The 20,212-nt window shown below is 49.4% G+C and overlaps 2 protein-coding genes across 4 annotated transcripts in view; both read left to right on the top strand.

Moving 5' to 3' along the window:
- RAB40B (RAB40B, member RAS oncogene family) overlaps nucleotides 1-2,814 on the top strand; it is a 28,227-nt gene extending 25,413 nt beyond the window's left edge. The window contains exons 5-6 of the mRNA XM_030843398.2: nucleotides 658-880; nucleotides 1,773-2,814. Coding sequence (XP_030699258.1) covers nucleotides 658-880; nucleotides 1,773-2,044 — 495 coding nt within the window. The 3' untranslated portion in view covers nucleotides 2,045-2,814. The remainder of the gene's footprint in view (nucleotides 1-657; nucleotides 881-1,772) is intronic.
- Nucleotides 2,815-2,930: 116 nt separating this feature from the next.
- The window catches only part of WDR45B (WD repeat domain 45B), a 33,518-nt gene continuing 16,236 nt past the window's right edge, over nucleotides 2,931-20,212 (top strand). Inside the window, exons 1-2 of one of the 3 annotated variants that reach the window (XM_060291310.2) lie at nucleotides 2,931-3,679; nucleotides 12,171-12,245. In XM_060291310.2, the coding sequence (XP_060147293.1) occupies nucleotides 12,188-12,245 (58 nt within the window). In that variant the 5' untranslated portion in view covers nucleotides 2,931-3,679; nucleotides 12,171-12,187. Of the gene's footprint in view, nucleotides 3,680-7,695; nucleotides 7,912-12,170; nucleotides 12,246-20,212 lie in introns of those variants that run through there. The other 2 variants (XM_060291311.2, XM_070044573.1) reach the window with 2 other exon arrangements.

The following is a 20,212-nucleotide window of genomic DNA, read 5'->3' as shown; positions in this document are numbered from 1 at the left end:
GGGAGGCGGGCTGGGGCGGCCAGGGCACGAGGCTCCAGCCACAGGGAGGAGGACGCGTCATGTCCCAGCACAGGATCAGGCCCTGCATGCAGTCAGGTAGGTTGACAGGTGGTGACCAGGCTGCTGCCTGCTGGCACCCTGACCGGCCCAACTGCCAGTGGAGACGTGGAGTGGTCAGTCCCACCCACTGAGTGAGTGTCCTGGCGCGGCCGTAACAACTCACCACAAACTGTGTGGCTGAAAACAACAGAAACGTATTCTCTCAGTTTTGGAGGTCAGAGTCCAAAAGCAAGGTGTCGGCAGGGCCGCGATCCCTCCAAACACTCGAGGGAGGATCCTTCCCGTCTCCTGCAGTTTTTGGTGTTGCCAACAGGCCCTGGTCCTTGGCCTGTGGACGTGTCACTCTGTCTCTGCTCTACCATCACGTGGCCTCCTCCGTGTGTCCTATGTCTTCTCCACTTCTTATAAGGACACAGTGACTGGATTTAGGGTCCACCCCAAGATCCCATCTTAATTAATTACATCTGCACAGACCCTCTTTCCAAAAAAGGACACATTCTGAGGTTCTGAGTGGACACCATTCACCCCGGACACCCATGGTACCAACAACAAAGCCTGCACGTGACCCACTTTCCTTGCCCTTCTGTCACCCTTTAGCACGCCCCGGGGGTCCCTAAAATCCTGGTGGGGAACCGCCTGCACCTGGCTTTCAAGCGGCAGGTCCCCACGGAACAGGCCCAGGCCTATGCGGAGCGCCTGGGTGTGACATTCTTCGAGGTCAGCCCGCTGTGCAATTTCAACGTCACTGAGTCCTTTATGGAACTGGCCAGGATTGTGCTGCTGCGGCATGGGATGGACCGGCTCTGGAGGCCAAGCAAGGGTAGGTGTCCGTCCAGTCCACCCTGCAGCCCCGCCAGTGCTCAGCCTCCCAGGACCCATTCCCCGGGCCACTGTCTCCATTCTCCTAAATCAGGGCTTCTGCCGCTTGGCACTAGTGCCATTTGGGATGGAGTGTCCTCTGGTGGGGGCACCGTGTGTGCTGTGGGTGAGCTGCATCCCTGGTCTCCCTGCCCCCATTTGTGAAAACCACAAATGTCTCCAGACTTTGCCGAATGTCCTGGGGAGTCAAAATCGCCCCCAGTTGAGAAGCACTATTATGAATGTTATTTGTTAGGACCTTGATTCCAAAAGGAGCCAAAGCCCTGGGTCGTGTTTCTTCTGTCTGATCCTCCAGGGGTTGAGGGGTGTCCCGACTGCATCAGGGGTGAGATGCCGTTCCTCCTCCCAGCAGGCCCCTGGGAGCCCCTCTCTATCTGAGCAGGGACCCTGACTCACAGAACGAACGATGTAGGTGAAACATAAATGACAGCATTTGCTTTTCTGGTGTGTTCTCCAATACATCTTGATAAAGCTGATAACACGTTTTTAGTGTCAGCTACTCAGTTGGGGAAGCATGTCTCCTGAAGCCCTTGGTCTCCGACCCCAAAAGTTGGTCACGTTAGGCCTGAGGAGACCTCATTGGCCATCGCTGGGCAGTCCACTCACCTCTCAGACCTAGAGGGAGAGATGGTGGGGGTCTCAAGTTTGGGGACAAACTGGATTTAAGGTGATGAAAGCAGGACCATCCATCTCCAATCACTGCACGTGGGCACAGGGTGGGACATCTTGCCCCAGAGTCCCAGAGAGGAGGGCGGACAGGTGTGTGGCTGGCCCTGCGTTGGCCCCGTGCCCAGGACAACACAAATGAAATAGGTTTTCTTTTCTTTCCCAAGTACTGAGCTTGCAGGACCTGTGCTGCCGGGCAGTGGTGTCCTGCACGCCCGTGCACCTGGTGGACAGGCTGCCACTGCCCACGGCCCTCAGGAGCCACCTCAAGTCCTTCTCAATGGCCAGCGGCCTGAATGCCAGGGTGATGCATGGCCGCCCCTGTTCCCTCGCCACCAGCTCCGGCCACAAGAGGACCAGCCTCCGAAAAGCGAAGGCCGCCCACCTTCCCCAGAGCCCCCCCAAACGCTGCACCAGAAACAGCTGCAAAGTCTCCTGAGGAGGGCGCGAGGCAGAGGAGTGGCACAGGTGGGAGGCAGGAGGCCGCTCTGGATGCAGACACCCGCCAATGTCACGGTGACCCCGCGGCCCTGAGCAATGAAACTGCAGCCGGTACCCTGCATACCTGACATGTCTGCGTGGACAGGCGTGGGGGGCTCTTGTTTCAGACGTGTGTTTATAAAGGGACGACCTTCTCTTGGTAACATGGAATTCTGAATGCTACTTAGATCATGATTGCAGTGCAATTTTTTTCTTAAAATAAGTGCTTTTTATAAGAATGGTGACATGCGTGTGATGAGTATAAATTCTAGAGAATGAAACGCAAGGATGGAGAGAGAAATTAGAGTCTTTGACGTTACGCAGGGCCTTTTTGTAAACCTTTTTAATGTCAAAGCACTAATTTATAAAATGCCACAGATAAGTTAGAGATTAGGCACAACAGATCTGTCCAGCTCGTGTATGAAACGGATTTGATCGAGTTTTTGCTATGTTATTTACTACGTTTTGGGATTAATAAGTGATTTATATGCATATTTTTCTGTAAATCTACATTTTTTTGTACAAGATGTTCCATGAGTTATGAAGCTAAGGGAAGAAAATGCCAAAGATATCTCTAGTTACAGCGAACATACCACAGCACAGTTACACCAGGTCCAGATCAGCAAGAAAATGTCACTCCAAGCCTGAAGTTTCAGCTAAGAGTGAAGTGAACACTGTTGTTTAAGAAAATTTCTCAACAATAAAAAGTATACTTCCCTCTTGGTAGAATTGTTGGCTGCTTCTTTCCAATTTTCCATTGGAAAGAATGGAAAGTTATACTTCCATTCAATGGAGAAGTGGTGTACTTCCATTGCCCTTTTTTTTTTTTTTTTTTTTTTGCGGAACGCAGGCCTCTCACTGTTGTGGCCTCTCCCGTTGCAGAGCACAGGCTCCAGACGCACAGGCTCAGCGACCATAGCTCATGGGCCCAGCTGCTCTGCGGCATGTGGGATCTTCCCGGACCGGGGCACGAACCCGCGTCCCCTGCATCAGCAGACAGACTCTCAACCACTGCGCCACCAGGGAAGCCCTATTGCCCTTTATTCCCTTTGCTTTATATCACCTGTTTCAGGCACCACAATCAGTGCTAGTGCCTGGTGTTGGCAACAAGGCTGTGTCCCTGTGCCATTGATTGAAAGGATGCCTTTTCCTGAAAAGAACACAGAGACAGACAGTGGGGAATGAAGGACCAGCCGTCCAGCGGGTGCCTGTCTGCGGAAATAGTGGGCGGTACTCTGGCCCCAGTGGACATGTTGTCACCTCCCTGCATGAGCATAAAGATCAGAGCTGACTCAGCTAAGACTCTGGGCAGGGTCTCCTTCCTGGTTCTACCACTAGATTCTCTGTGGCAGCTGGAGGTTGCAACAACGGATTAAACAAAAAATAACTTGAAAACATACAGATGTCCTCGGTTTCTGTTATTTACAGATTTTTAGAAATTTAAAGGACCCTAGAATTGGGAGCAACACTTTTATTCAGAGACGGTGGAGCCGAGGCCCCGAAAGGAGGAATGTGCTCGGCCATGGCTGGTCACCCTGCCCCCTGGGCACAACAGGGACAGATGTGCACAGGGGAGCAGGCGAGGGCATAGCAGGTAAGCCTTGAGGGGACGGTCCCTCTGCAAGGGGCTGCGGGCCTGGGAGGACTTGCTGCCGGGCCATCACACCCTTCTCTCTGCTAGGCAGTGGATGAGAGAGGAGAGTGAAGGGCTGACCTGCTGACCACGAAGTCTGATGGCTGCGGTGGGGTGTCACTTCCCCGACTGCCACAAGCAGAAACGAGGAGGGGTCCACCCTGGATGCGAGCCCCTCTCCCCTGCCCCTTGAAGGGCGCACGGAAGTAGAAGGTGCAGGTTTCCAAGGTCGGTGGAGGTGGGGAGGCTGGGGATGGACACCTGGTCACAAGCCTAAATTTGGTCCCTTTTCGTTGTTTAATTGAAGGACAGCTGGGGCCACCAGAAGTTGGAAGAGGCAGGAGGGGGCCCCCCAAGAGCCCTGCCCACACCTGGATTCAGACTCTGGCCTCCAGAACTGTGAGAGGCACATTAATGTTGTTTCAAGCCCTCCAGTTTGTGGCAATTTGTTATGGCCACCCCAGGGCTCACACAACAAGGAAATAAGTTATGCTTCACAGTAGAAAGTACTATTAAAGTGACATTTCTGTGAAATGAAAACAAACCCTAATACAGAACATATTAAGTACAAATATGCATGTTTTGGTGGTGAGCATACCGAAATCAAAACTGAAATGTAAACTGAACCTTGGAGAAACTGCTCTCAAACTTCGCCATTTTCTTCCATGGCCTCACTGCTGGCAAAATCCACCCCAAGTATAAACAAGAAGACCAGATTGTGTCCCAGCTGCTTGTAATTCTCTTTTCAAGCATCTAGATTCAAAATATATTATGTACAATTATGTCTTCAATTGCCCTGTGAAAATTACTGCAATGCAGAATAGTTTCCTAGACTGAGAGCTTACAACTTTGATGAGGAATGATCCAGGCAAATATTGAATCTGGAAAAAATGTCAATTATGAGCTTGATAATATTTGTTTCGCCAAAGAGATGGAGATGGAGATGCTTCCCTTTGCGGGAGAATTGCGTCATCAAAGTAAATGTGGATTTGAAAAGCAAGCCTGAAGCTGCATGTATTGGGGAACTGGGGGGAGGGGGCTGAGCTGTCATGGGGGCAGGGGATGCACCCCGACCCGCCAGGAGGGCAGAACCCTGTGTTCACTGTGTTCACTCCCCGCTCCCTACACACCCTTGGGCCTCGCTTCCCTTGGGGCACCGACCTCCACTGGGTGTGTCATCAATATGGTGACCTAGTGAATGAGGATGACAAAGCCTCAGAACAGGGCAGCTGTTGATATAGATGCTTCTGCCTGGCAGTGGGCAGATGGATCAATGGTAGGTAATGGGAGCCACTTCTCCATACAGGCAGTGGGTGCCCAACATGGTTCCCTACCCTGGCAAGGGTCAGACTGGCCCTGCCACTCCTCACCTCTGACCCTTGATCCCCGACCCTCATTCCTCAACCAGCCTGAACTCGGGGTCAGGGTCTGGCTCCATCTGTTCTGGCTTCAGTGGAATACTTGGGTCTGTGCTCTCCTTCTTCAGATCTCTGGAGTCTCACATACCTTTCTTCTCAAAAAAGGCTGGCTCCTGCCAATCAAGTTTTGGCTTTTATTCCTACCTTCTCTTCCCTGCCTCAGTCTAGAACTCAACTGTGGAATACTGCTTCTTTCACTCTACTTTCCCACGATAACAGTGGAACCAGCCCAGGTACAGAGGCCTCTGAGTCACTGTGCAGAGGAAGACAGAGGCAACAAGGAAGAGTTCCAAAGTCTACCTTGCCCCAACGTAGTTGCTGTTGCTCCAGCCTTTACCCCTCCTAGGTGAGGCAGCCCAGAAGTGCTTTCACTGTCGTCAGCCAAAGACCACTAGGAACTCAGTTGACTCACTGCAACGAGGGAGACCTCCTATGGTCAAGAACCGGGGACATTTCTGTAGGAGGATGTTGGAAGGGACTCAGACTAGCACTTGTGGTAGGAGAGCACATTGCTGTGTTCGATGCTTTCAGGGAGCAGCGGTGATTCCGGGATCGCTGTCTTAGTAACTCCTATCTAGAAGGTGTGAAGACTGAGCAAGGTTAAAGCTGTTGCTGGTAAAAGCAGCAGCCGCTCAGGCACCAGCATGCGGTCTGGCCTTTGCTGGCTCGGATGCTGCCCCATTCTGGACTGTGTTCATGCAGGGTCTTGCCTTTATGCTGCCCCTATCAGCCTGAGGGGCCTCGTCCAGGGAGCTTTCATATCCGACCCTGCCCGCTGTGGCCAGGCTGTGTGTGCCAGAATCTCCGGTGCTCTTTCTGTGCCTGATGAGATGACAGGAAGACGGCTGTCTAGCCCAGGAGTGGACTTGGCACTCGGGTCTAGAATATGCCTGTCTGCCACGTCAGAGACTAACTTTCTACTTCTGCTGGAGGACAGTGCCTTGTGCGGCTCAAAGCTGGTCAGCATTGTCTGCTGGTTTCCTGATTCCTTGCTGCAAAATTTTATCGTTGCTTTGTGGGCCACTTTAGAAATGGGGGTAATGGATGGTAGCTTTTTGAAGGTTCTCTGATTGTTTTACTAGTTAAACACTGTATCATACGAAACAACCTTACCTCTTGCAGATGAAAGGCGAGACCAGAGGGCCCTCTGGGCGGGGACCCTAGGGCCAGCCGCTCCTGCCTCCATGGCCACTGTGTTGGAATAGGACCATGGGCCGGCTCCGCGGTGCTGGGAAGCCCAGAGCCTTACTTGATGATGTGTTGTGTCCCAGGGGCTGTGTGTCCTGGGCGGAGGTGGTGGTAGGCAGGGCTCTGTGATCTGGAGGACTCTGTGTGTGGGGGAGCTTGGTGTCTTGGGGAGCTCTGTGTCCCTGAAGACGGTTCTGTGTGTCCTGGGGGGGGTTCTGTGTCTTGGGGATTCTGTGTCCTGGGGGCAGCTGTCTGTGGGTACCTCTGGGCCGTGGGGGGTCTGTGTCCCTGTGGGGCGTCTCTCTCTGAGGAGATGGAGGGTAGGGGGTGGGAGGGTCTATACGTTCATATAGTCTACCCTTGAACAACGCAGGGATTAAGGGCGCCCGCCCTCCACGCAGTCGAAAATCCGCGTGTAATTTATAGTCGGCCCTCCTATCCTCGGTATCTGCGGTTCTGCATCTGTGGATCTAACCAACCAGGGTAGTGTAGCCCTGAGGCATTTACTATCGAAAAAAATCCTCGTGTAAGTGGCCCTGAGTTGCTCAAGGGTCACCTGTACTTCCATTTCCTCACTTCCACTCATTTTGCTATTTTCGCGTACATTTTACTAGCATACCTGTTAAAAACTCCATAATGCATTGTTATTTTTACTGAGATACTTATCTTTTTATCAACTAAAAATAGAAAAGTCTCTTATGCTTACCTTAATCTACATGATTTCCGGGGGACTCGAGTTACTGTGGGGGACTGGGTTCTGCGTGCTCCTGAGGGTCACGGGGCAAGGCTGTCACTGTTTTGTTTTTTAATTTATTTATTTACTCATTTATTTTTGGCTGCGTTGGGTCCTTGTTGCTGCGCTTGGGCTTTCTCCAGTTGTAGTGAGCGGGGGCTACTCTTCATTGCCGTGCGCAGGCTTTTCATTACGGTGGCTTCTCTTGTTGCTAAGCACGGACTCTAGGCGCGTGGGCTTCCCTAGTTGTGGCTCACGGGCTCTAGAGCGCAGGCTCAGTAGTTGTGGCGCACGGGCTTAGTTGCTCCGCGGCATGTGGGATCTTCCCGGACCAGGGCTGGCACCCGTGTCCCCTGCATTGGCAGGCGGCTTCCCAACCACTGCGCCACCAGGGAAGTCCCTGGGCTGTCCCTTTGAATCGCCGCCCCCTGGAGGGCTCGTTGGCACTGGGGGTCTCCTCCAGCCTGGGACAGGTGGTTCCCGCCCCCAGATGCGCCCTCCACAGATGCGGCCCCTCCCCTCAGACCAGGCCCCGCTCCCGAACCGACCAGACCAGCCCTCTTCGGGCAGGCCCCGCCCCCCATAGACGTGACGCTCTCGGAGCTCCTTCCCCGCCCGGCAGGCCCCGGGTGGATGTGCTCGGCGCTCCGCGGCTCTCTGGCTGCGCGCGCAGGCGGTGGGCCTTTCGCTTCCGGCCGCGGCGGCCTCGGAGCTGGCCAGAGGGACCCCGGCGGCCTGCCTCCCCGAGCGGCATGCGGCGCTGAGGCGCGGTGGACCCCGCTGCGCCATGAACCTCCTGCCCTGCAACCCGCACGGCAACGGGCTGCTCTACGCCGGCTTCAACCAGGACCACGGTGAGGGAAGCCCGTCGACTGCCCCGGCCCTCCCGACGCCGCTGCCCCTTCGAGCGGGGTCCCGCCCTCGGCGCCCTGCGGCAGCGTCCGTACCGCGTCCAGGCCGCTCGTCCCCTCCTCCCCGGGCGCCTGTTCCCCTCCCCACGGCGTTCCCTCTCCTTCGCCCGGCGTCCCTCCCCTCCCCCCCGGCCGCCCCACCTCCCAGCCGCTCGCCCACCGCCCCGACGCCCACCCCTCACCCCGGTCGGACGGTGACGGGATTTTCCGGGCGGCGTCGGTTCTTTCCTGTCGCTTTAGGGTCCCCAGCGGCCGGGACGGGGTCGCGCTGAGGTGACCCAGGCTCAGGACCTCGTCCGCGAAGCTCCTCGTCTTTTCTGTTGATTTTCATAGGAAAAAAATCGCCGGACTCACAGTTTATTCTTTTGTTGGGTGGAAACCGGATCGTCCAGCACGGCTTTGGGGAAATGGCATTTTTCGCGTTTCCGAGTCCGGCGGGCTGGGGGGCTGCGCCCCACTCTCACCCGGGGAGGGGGACCCGCGTCGGTTCCGAGTGTTCGCTTTGGAAGCCGGCTTGAAGAGAATCCAGAAGCGGGAACTGCAGGACCCGTATCTGTGGAGCTTGTTTGGTGTAGAGTTAAATAGGCCGGGCGGAGGTGGCCCCGCTGTGTCAGTGCGTGGGCACTCGGGCTTGTGGGGTTATGGCTCCAAGGTCCTGACTGTGGGGCCCCGGGAGAGTTAAGTGTGTCTGGGAACCGAGGCGAGGCAGGGGTTTTCCTTCGGGGAGGAGCCCTTGAGGGCAGGAAGTGTTCTTGGAGGGGTGGAGGTGGACGTGGGGAAGAACGTGGGATGGGGGCGGCTGGGCTGGGGACCGCAGGTGGTGTGGCCCCACGTTGGGGTGCCCTTTTGGGGCCACATGTTGGGCATCCAGCAGTATGTGGCAGAACATTTGGGGTTTTGATTTCCATAGGAGGGCCAGTAGGTTTTTCAGTAGGTTCTGATAATAATTGAGAACTCTTTAAAGAGTTAACCGTGTTACAACTCCTTAAGAAATGTGTTTTCAATGGAAAGAGGTGACTGGCTGATAGTAGGGGAGGGGAGAGGCAACCCTGAAAAGCAAACACAGAAGCAAAAAGCTTACTGACTGAGGCCCTTTAAAGGCAAGATCTTCTACACCTGCCTTAGTGCCAGATGAGGCATCTTTGTACTAAGTTTCAGTATAGTAATTGAGGCTCACGATGATGCTGATTATTTTAGAAACCAGTGAAGTTTATAATGTTTTTTTATAAAGGTTTCATCAAATATTATTTAGAAAATACAGCACTGGCTTTTAGATGGATATATTTCAGTTATCTGAAAAATACACTCTCACTTTTGTAAAACCATTTCATTTCATTGTAATAAATTACAAGTAAAGCTTACAGTGTTGCTGGAAAAAAATATACTTTTATACTTAAGCTTCTGCTTACCCTTAGCCTAATTTCCTATAATGTAAATTTATGCCATATTGTTGAGTTCATTATATTTTGTTTTTATACTGATTTTTAATTTTTACTCAGCTTTTTTAGCACTCGCATTGCAACTTTAGAAACATCTGCTTACAATTTTAAATTGTTTAAACTTTTGTTTTCTCCCAAAGATAACTTGCATTACAGTTTTCAAGATTCTGAGGTGTGGATATGTACATTTCTATAATCTGGCTGCCGTTTTTCTTTCTCTTCCCGTGGGAAACACAGGGTTTGAGTACACACACCTTCTCTGTAGACTAGCTTGTCCTGCCTCGACCGAGACTGAGGCTGACTTCGCTGGCTCACTCTGCTGTGGTTCTGGAGTGTGGGCTCAGAGCACTTGCATGTGGACTGCACATGGCTCATGCGTAGAAGAATGCCCTTCAGTGATTCTGATGCCCTGTTGCCAGTCGGCTTTCTCTGCACTGTGCTTGGTCACCAGCTGTTGGCTTGAACACTTCTGTGTGGGGAAAAGTTTTGTTAAGATAGCAAGAATGAGAAGATTAATGCCAACTTTTGTATGATAGCCAAGTAAAATACGTTAATTATTTCCTCTACCCAAAAAATAGAAAGGATAATGCCTAGCCTCCTTAGTGAGTGGTTTCCAGTCTCGTGGTATTTGTAGTACCTTTTCTTCTAGCTTTTAATTGAAGCACACTATTCTTACAGAAAAGTGCTCGTATCCTAAGTATTCTGCTTGGTGAATTTTCCAAACTGAAAACACCTTCCACAGCACTCAGGTTAAGAAACCAAACACCTGGCCACCCTGTGCTCCTTCCAGCCACTCCCCCATTCGACTTCCAATGACATAGATTAGTTTTGCCTATCCGTATTGTATTTTGTTTCTGGCTTTTTTATTCAGTATCATGTTTGTGAGATTTTTTTTTTCCATACTGTTGAGTATAATTGTAGATCATTCTCATTGGTGTGGTGTTTCTTTGTGTGAATATATCACAGTTCATTTATCCATTGAACCATTCGTAGGTCTTTGGGTAGATTCCCAGTTTGGGGCCATTATGAGCATAGTGGTGCTGCTGTGCGCATTCTAATACCTGTCTTTTGGTGAACGTATGTTGTCATTTCTGCGAGGCTTGTATACCTAGGAGTAGAATTGACAGCGGTAGTCGTGCAAACAGTTTTCTGCAGTGATTGTCCTGGTTTGCCCTCCAACAGCAGTTCTGAGAGTTCCCATGCGAGTTCTACACACTACTTACCTTTGGTGTATTTTCCATTATTTTGGCCCTTTTGGTGGATGTTTAGTAGATCTCATTGTGGTATATGTGAGATTGTATTTACATTTCCCTGATTCTGTGTGTTTATTGACCACTTGGATATTCTCTTTTGTGAAATGTCCAAATATTTTGCTCATTTTTCTCTTGGGTCGTCTGCCTTTTTCTTGTGGATTTGTAGGGATTGGTTGTTTATTTTATACAAGTCTGGTCAGAAATATATGTGTTCTGGCAAAGACAAATAAGATAGGTGCAGGCTTAAAACTTGTGGAAGGTGTAATAGTTGAGAAAGAAAGGGAAAAGTTTCAACTTCTGTATTTTCATATTTTCCAGAAAGCCAAGCTCTGGTTCCCCTGTCCAGATTACATGATTACAATAACACAAAGAGGGAGTTACAACCCAGAATAAGTTAGAGATAATAAGTAACGCCGTACTTTAGCGTGAGTGTCAGGCTCCAGGCCCAGATAAAGTGCCTGAGAGCTGACTGCAGAACAGTCTCCAACTCCTGAGGAGGCTGTCATGGTCCTTGCAGTTTTATAAGTAACCTGGACAAAAAATAGAAGCATGCTTTCCATGTTGGGGGCAGGGGTGGCAGATAGGATAGAATAATGTCTTCCCAACACTGGAATGCAGCTCAAAAGCAGGGAAGAGACCCTGAGGGTGGCTTTCGCATTCAGGCCAGTAGTGCGGTCGCAGTGAGGGTCCAGGCTCTGCAGCTTGTCTTGGAAAAAGAAGCGGAGGGTTTGGTGTTTCTCCTTCTGGCCACAAGCTTCATATGAGCCTGCATGGTGGTGTTGAAGGAGATTAATGTGGTCTTGGTCACACTTAGGCAAGTGAAGTCCAGGTCACAGGATCGTCTTGAAACTTGAGTGCTTCATTCAGTTCATAACAGTGCCTTTAATTGGACCATTAACAATCTGGTGTGTGACTTGGGGATGGTGACCATGACAGAGGTTTAGGGAGTTAGGATTAGTTCCAAGTGGGAGTGAGGTCATGGAGACCTCAAGCTGCCTTCTAGAAGACCATCCACACCAGCCCTTCCCCCACTTCCCCAACTGGGCGTGTCCATACCTGCTGGGGTTGCCTGCTTTGTGGCTGTCCTCATGGACTTTCTTGTTTGCCATTGCCTCTGTAGGACTTGGTGGCTGATACAGTCCTCGAGAGGTGTGTTGGGAACGGGGAGGCCAGTGGTGAACATTAGAGGCGGGAGTTGAGGGAAGTGCTCAGTGGCAGAGTGGCTGGTGCAGTAGCCGGTGAACCCCTCGTGCTGGAGTTAAGTGAGGCTGGTCCACGGGATGCCAGAAGGGCCCTGAGGGGGGCAGTGGAGTGATGTGCAAATCTTCTGATAACAGTTCATGAGGAGAGTCGTAGTGACACTTGCAGACCACGTTTGTGTGGTCTGAGCATCCACAAGAGTTCCTGGGAGAGGTCACTGTCTCTGGACCCCTTGATTGTGACGGTCCAGGCCTGGGGTCCTCAGCTGAGACCCCAGTGAGGTGATTAATTTGTCTGTCTCACACTTTAGGGTGCTTTGCGTGTGGGATGGAAAATGGATTCCGAGTCTATAACACCGATCCACTAAAGGAAAAAGAGAAACAAGGTAAGAGTAACTGACATTTCTTGGTTTCTGCCCTTTTCTAGCCCGTAGAGTCTAGATTTTATCTTGCAGATTAGAGGGGAGCTGGTTTTGAGAAGTGAACAGGGTTCGTGGCCCTGTCAGCTTGGATGCAGCTGTCCTCTTTCTTCCGTTGAGCTTCTATGAGTGCTGGGCCCTGTGGGCCTAGTGCAGTGGTGATTCAGCCGGTGTTGGCGACTCTGGGTACTCTGGTGAATCCAGTACCTGCTAGCCCTGCTGAGAGAACCAGGTGCGGTTGTGCTGGCCATTTCACTCTTCCTGTTGAAGTGTGAAGCTGTAGGGAGCTCAAGTGAGGGCTTTAGTTACAGCACGTGGGACTTTGACTCTTAAAATGACCCACACTTAGAAAATACTATTGTAGCAATATAGTTGCTTCTGTTTACTTATTTCAGTGTCTTAAATTATGTTTTCATGGAGTAAAAGTTTTCAAAAGCTGGAATTAGGAATTCTGTTGGTAAAATAAAATAATGGTGGTCCTTTTCCCATTTGACAGGAAAAATGTGTAATTTACAGGTAGAATCATCCCATTTTCTTCTTCTCCTATGTATTTTTCTTAAGCTTTTAGTGTCTCCTGGTCCTTATCTGCCAACGGATGAACAAATCTCAGATAAATCGTAAACAATGAGAAACATCCTTTTCCTTCCTGCAGTTGTGGTTGTGGTTTTTATTCAATGTGCAAGTTATATTTTCTGATGCAAGAACTGTTTCTCATCTGTAAGAGGAAGTCACTGCATTCTTAAGCTTTCCTATCAGCCCCTTTCCATTTTGACAACTAATATCCTACATCAGGGATTTTCAGAATCTTTTTTTTTTTTGGTGGTGGAACCTCTTTGTCAAGTAAAATCTTCCATACAACCCTGGTATGTAAAACAGTAAGTGGTGCTTTATATTCAGGAGTTTATTTTGTAAGCTGAAGTCTATAACTTTTATTTATTAGAGAAAGACCATGTAGCTGGTTAGTAAAGGGCTCAGACTCTGGGCCCACACTATTTATTTATTAATTTATTATTTATTTATTTTTGGCTGCGTTGGGTCTTCGTTGCTGTGCATGGGCTTCCTCTAGTTGCGACGAGCGGGGACTATTCGTTGCGGTGCGCGGCCTTCTCATTGCAGTGGCTTCTCTTGTTGAGGAGCATGGGCTCTAGGCACGCGGGCTTCAGTAGTTGTGGCGTGTGGGCTCAGTAGTTGTGGCTCAGGGGCTCTAGAGCGCAGGCTCAGTAGTTGTGGCGCACGGGCTTAGTTGTTCCGCAGCATGTGGGATCTTCCTGGAACAGAGATAGAACCCGTGTCCCGTGCATTGGCAGGCGGATTCTTAACCACTGCGCCACCAGGGAAGTCCCTGGGCCCACACTGTTTAGATCCCAGTCCTGCTCTGCTCCTTGTCACGTTGCTGTGTAACCTTGGGCAAGTTCCTCACCTGTTGACCTCAGTTTCTTGATGTGTGAAAAATGAAGATGATAACTGCCTACCTCCTAAGGTTATTGTAAAGACGGATGAATTAGGATGCGTGAGACACACAGACGAGTGGCGGTACACACAGAAAGTGCTTTGTAAGCTTGTGCCCTTGTCATTGGTGGCAGCAGTGTTACCCTTAAAGAGTGGGTCTTTGGGATTAATGAGTGTTACAGGCGACAGTGGAAGTCTCCTATCAGTCTTCTATGCTGCTGACTTCTATTTGTTTTGTTTTGGTTAGGTAGTAAATTAAGACAACTCTTTTTTTTTTAAAATAAATAAATTAATTTATTTATTTTTGGCTGCATTGGGTCTTCGTTGCTGCACGCGGGCTTTCTCTTAGTTGAGGCGAGCGGGGGCTACTCTTCGTTGCGGTGCGCGGGCTTCTCATTGCAGTGGCTTCTCTTGTTGCGCAGCATGGGCTCTAGGCATACGGGCTTCAGTAGCTGTGGCACGTGAGTTCAGTAGTTGTGTCTCGCGGGCTTTAGAGCACAGGCTCAGTAGTTGTGGCGCACAGGCTTAGTTACTCTGCGGTATGTGGGATCTTCCTGGACCAGGGCTCGACCCCGTGTCCCCTGCATTGGCAGGCGGATTCTTAACCACTGCGCCACCAGGGATGCCCCAACAACTCTGTTTTATACAGAAAAATAGTTACAAAATATTTTGAAACAGCTTAACTTGAAAATTTCAGGATTCGGTACGCGGGCCTCTCACTGTTGTGGCCTCTTGCATTGCAGAGCACAGGCTCCGGATGCACAGGCTCAGCGGCCATGGCTCACGGGCCCAGCCGCTCCGTGGCATGTGGGATCTTCCCAGACCGGGGCACGAACCCATGTCCCCTGCATCTGCAGGCAGACTCTCAACCACTGCGCCACCAGGGAAGCCCTCAGGATACTTTTTACTTAAATTGACCTACTAACTTCGGAGTTACAGACTTTAGTTTCAGAGTTGAATCATTAGAGGCATATTAAAAACTGCTTCCTAATTAATGAAATGTTTACAGTAAATCTAGGATTTCTTATAAAAATAAGTTAAACTAGAAGCGTCTAAACCTCCTAAGTGCCGGGAAGGTTTGCTGCTGTCATGTCACAGTGCCGTGTTTGTTCCCTGTCCCTGCTCAGCTGCACTGTGTCTGGGGCAGGCCATCCCCGAGCTTAGCTTGTAGTGAATTTTGAATTTGCGAGGGATCCAGCAGGGCTGTATGGTGCTTACTAATGATGTGTTTAAGGACTTCTCCTACATGCACTTGCAGCCTTGTCTGCTGCTGCATCTCTGGCAATTAACTCAACAGTAGAAAATAGGCAGAAGACTTGACCTTATTCCTTTTTTATCTTTGAGATTTACTTTCCTAAACGAGGAAGGAAGTGTGCCTGCATTGTAGGGTCATTCCCAGATCTGGGCTCTCGGCCTTGTCTCTGCTGTGACCGTGGCTCTGAGTAAGGGGACTGCGCGACTGGCTGTGAGCTGAATGCCTCTTACAGGCACACCCACCATCGGGTGGAGCTGGCAGTGCTGGGATGCCATCTTGGGCATTGCCAAGACCCCAGTGGAGGCAGCTTTCTCCTCCGAGGTGGTGTAGGTCCTGCGTCCCATGCACAGAGCAGCATGGCTCAGCTCGGGGGAGGCGTGGGAGCCCTGGGAGCACAGCCCGTGTGGTGTTCTCACAAGGATGCTGTGGGGTCAGAGTGTAGAACTCCGATTCATGTATATCACATACACATCCAAGCATATCCTGGAAGGAAGGTTCAAATCATAATTTGAACAAAGATGTGTCAAGAGTGATGCCTTTGGGTAAAATTATATCTAAGTGATTATAGAAATAAAAGGAGTACTAAAAAGTCAACGCCACTCTTCACTTAGAAACACAACCCTCCCACATTCCAAAGCTGACTAGAACTTTTGTAGCCTACACTGGATGAACTTGCAAGGTCCTCAGGGCCGGCAGCAGGGTCCAGAGGAGTCCCCTTGTCTTTAGTGCCGCCCGCCTTTTCCTCCATGTGACCAGTGCTCACACATGTGACATTGGCAGCCATGTGTGGGGAAGCAGAGGGGACACAGAGGCCTAGAGGGGATGCCGAGTGACAGGTGGAGCAGCAGGTGAGTCTGCTTGTTCCTGAGCCCACTGAATGCTGCACTGGGGGCTGAGGATGCAGTAATGAATAATATGGGCAGGGCTCACGCCAAGGAGTACTTCCCAGAACTTCTGCTGCCAGTGTCCTTGTCCCCACGGTGAGCCACAGGCCCCCCCCCACCTCTGCAGGAGACCCTCCAACACTAGCAGGTAGGTCTGGTTCGTCTCCCCTGGGGTCACTGCTCCTTCCCCTGGGTCCCGATGCACACACTACTTTGTGTGTGCCCTTCAAGAGCGGAGTCTCTGTTTCCCCCAGTCCTGCTGAAGTCCTGCAATCAATTCCCACTAGGCTTCAAAGTCTGATTCTCTAGGAATTCCTCCTCCCATTGCCGGACCCCCAGGTTGGGAAGCCTGACGTGGGGCTCAGAACCTTCACTCCAGTGGGTGGACTTCTGTGGTATAAGTGTTCTCCAATCTGTGAGTCACCCACCCACCAGTTATGGGATTTGATTTTACTGTGATCGCACCCCTCGTACCGTCTCATTGTGGCTTCTCCTTTGTCTTCGGATGTGGGATATCTTTTTTGGTGAGTTCCAGTGTCTTCCTGTCGATGACTGTTCAGCAGCTAGTTGTGATTCTGGTGTTCTCTCAAGAGGGAGTGAGAGCACGTCTTTCTACTCCGCCATCTTGGTTTCTCCTCTCCGGTATCGGCCTTAAAGGATTTTATCTGAAGGAAAAAATTGGGAAAAAGATGCTAGATGCTGTGGTACATCCTGACACGGAGGTACAGCCATGACACACTGTTAGAGGGAAGAGTTGGAAAATAGTGTGATGGTGCCAAATGGTGCCATTGGTTTGAGTTCAATGCAAGTTACACGCATGATCTCGTTTACAGCTGTTTCTACTTTATGCTTTTCTGTGTTGTTTTATTTTCATAGTGATAATATATAATTTGTATAATGAGAAACAAGATATTTCCATTAAAAGAAAACTCCTCGGAAATAGAAGGAGCTAGGGGTTGCAGGGCAGAGGCAAGATGAAAAGGCAGGGGGCTGCCGTCGTGCCAGGAAGGCTGAGTTCTCCCCTTTCGTATAAGAGCCTCTCAGCGGAATGGAGGTTAAGCCAACAGTTAGACGTCCTTCTCCCCCATTTTATTTCAGTTTCTTTTCTTTTTTTTTTTTTTGCCAAGCTGCTTGTGGGATCTTAGTTCCCTGACGAGGGATCGAACCCGAGCTCTCGGCAGTGAGAGCGTGGAGTCCTAACCACTGGACCACCAGGGAATTCCCCCAGTTTCTCATTATTTTTGAGGCAGGTTCTGTAGGAAGAGTGGGACCTGTCAGGTATTGATTTGTGCCTGAAGCTTTCATCAGTCGAAGTTTCCAGAGCCTGTCTTGTGTCTTCCATCTCTCTCTGTAGTTTAGTCTGCTGCATAGCCAGCTGCTGGGCCTGGGGACTTTTAGAGATGTGGATATTAACGAGCATCCTTGGGCACATGTCTCTGCTATTCTGTCAGTGAGTGATGCCTGTTGATCTTTCAGGACCAGCCCTTGGGGCCTGGGACTCGGGGGCTCTAATGGCAACCTTGGGCTTCCTTTTGGAAGACCCCCTCCTCTCCAGCTGCAGGAGGTGGGGGTCAGACACCCTTGGGGGCTGTGGCAGGTGCTCACTGGGTTGGAGGCTGTGGCCCTGGGTGGGGGTCGCTAAAAGTCCTCTGACTCTCCTGGAGTTTGGAGTCTCGCCTTTGATTGCTTCTGCTCTTCCCAGGAAAGCCTCACGTTCCCCTTTCTCTCCCTCACCAGTTGATGCTGAAAAATCTGCTTTTCTCTTCCTTTCCAAAGGCCAGAGGCCATAGCAGTTTACAGTGGTCAAAACTGCTGTCTTAATCCTTAACTATTAACATCTTTGTAATCTTGACATTGATTTTTTTTTAATTGCATCAGAGTCAGCCATAGATAGGCATCAAGGTAACACAAAATCTGATTTCGTATAATACTGGGTTTTTGTTGTTGTTGTTGTTAGAAAGAGGCTTAGAGAAAAATCATAGCCTGTACCATTTAAGTTAAAACCTTTTAAAAACTTTTAAACAGAATGTAATATCCTTTTAACACTTTTTTTTTTTTTTTTTTTTTTTTTTTTTTTTTGCGGTACGTGGGCCTCTCACTGTTGTGGCCTCTCCCATTGCGGAGCACAGGCTCCGGATGCGCAGGCTCAGCGGCCATGGCTCACGGGCCCAGCCGCTCCGCGGCACGTAGGATCCTCCCAGACCTGGGCACGAACCCGTGTCCCCTGCGTCGGCAGGCAGACTCTTCAACCACTGCGCCACCAGGGAAGCACATTTTTGGTGATTTCTTCACGTGGAGTACTTCAGTTTTTGTTTTTTTCCCCATCCCACCCAATCGGTTCTCTGTCCGTGTCACATTTCAGAAGCTGTTGTGCCTCCTGGCATTTCTTCATTCTCCCATTAGCTTGGTTACATCTTGCTAAGGGAGTGACTCGCTTTTAGAACTTGAGAAAACTCATGACTTTAACAAATCCAACATTAATAAGTTTGAAGTCTCAGTGCTCGCATAGTGTTGTGTTAGTATTAAATATTCTCCCTTGGTTGGATAGTATTTTGAAAATATGTTGGTTACCTCTTGGCATAATTCACAGGTTTCTCTAAATAAATTTGATTCTAGAACTTAGTGAACCTGCACTGAGGAAATAATTACACTCCTAACAGACCCCCAGAACTGTTCATCTTGCAAAACTGAAACTCTGTCCCTATTAGACACTGACTCCCCTTCCCCCTCCCTGAGCCCCCACCATCCTACTTTCTGTCTCTATGAATTTGTCTACTCCAGGGACTTCATATAAGTAGACTCATACAGTATTTGTCCTTTTGTGACTGACTTATTTCATTTAACATAATATCTTCAAGGTTCATCTGTGTTGTACCAGTGTTGTACCATGTTCCGGAATTTCCTTCCTTTTTAAGGAGTAATATTGAGTAATATTCCATTATGTGGATGGACCATGTTTTGTTCACCCCTTAATAGACATTTGGGTTACTTCTACCTCTTGGCTGTTGTTAATAATGCTGCTGTAAACATGGGTGTGAAAATATCTCTTCACAGCCTTGATTTCAGTTCTTTTGAATGTATACCAACAAGTGGGATTGCTGGATCATGTGGTAGTCTGTTTTTAAATTTTTGAGGAACCACCATACAGTCTCCAGTAGCAGCTGCACCAGCAGTACACAGGGATTCCTATTTCTCTACATCCTTGTCAACACTTGTTATTTTCTGTGTGTTGTTTTTTGTTTTTTTTGTTTTTTTGATAGTGGCCATCTTAATGGTTGTGGCAGGATATCTCATTGTATTGTTGTTTTAACTGAAGTATAATTGATTTAAAATGTTGTGTTGGTTTCTAGTGTATGGCAGAGTGATTCAGTTATCCATACATATATCTTCTTTTTCAGATTCTTTTCCATCATAGGTTATTACAGGATAACTGAGTATAGTTCCTTGTGCTATGTGGCAGATCCTTGTTTATCTATTTTATTTTTTAAAATTTATTTATATATTTTTGGCTGTGTCAGGTCTTCATTGCTGCACGCAGGCTTTCTCTAGTTGCGGCGAACAGGGGCTACTCTTCATTGTAGTGCATGGGCTTCTCATTGCGGTGGCTTCTCTTGTTGCAGAGCACGGGCTCTAGGCACGCAGGCTTCAGTAGTTGTGGCACACAGGCTCAATAGTTGTTGCTTGCAGGCTCTAGAGCGTGGGCTCATTAGTTGTGGCGCATGGGCCTAGTTGCTCCACAGCATGTAGGATCTTCCCAGGCCAGAGCTCGAACCTGTGTCCCCTGCATTGGCAGGTGGATTCCCAACCACTGCGTCACCAGGGAAGTCCTACCTATTTTATATATAGTAGGGTGTATATATTAATCCCAAACTCCTAATTTATCCCCCCTCCTCCGATCCCCTTTGGTAACTGTAAGTTTGTTTTCTGTATGTCTGTGAGTCTATTTCTGTTTTGTAAGTAAGTTTATTTGTATCAGTTTTTAATTATTTTATTTTTACAATATTTATTTATTTTGGCTGCGTTGGGTCTTAGTTGCAGCACGTGGGATCTTTCATTTCGGCACGTGGGCTTAGTTGCCCCGTGGCATGTGGGATCTTAGTTCCCCAACCAGGGATCGAACCAGTGTTCCCTGCATTGCAAGACAGATTCTTAACCACTGGACCACCAGGGAGGTCCCATTTGTATCATTTTTTTAGATTCCACGTATAAGTGATACCATATGATATTTGTCTTTCTCTTTCTGACTTCACTTAGTATGATAATCTCTGCATACTATCTCCATATTGCTGCAAATGGCATTATTTCATTCTTTTTTAAGTCTGAGTAATATTCCATTATGTATATAT

Source organism: Globicephala melas, chromosome 20, assembly GCF_963455315.2.
Source record: "Globicephala melas chromosome 20, mGloMel1.2, whole genome shotgun sequence".
NCBI classification, from domain to species: domain Eukaryota; kingdom Metazoa; phylum Chordata; class Mammalia; order Artiodactyla; family Delphinidae; genus Globicephala; species Globicephala melas.
The sequence above is the reverse complement of the archived record's forward strand: the minus strand, read 5'-3'. Positions and strand labels throughout refer to the sequence as shown.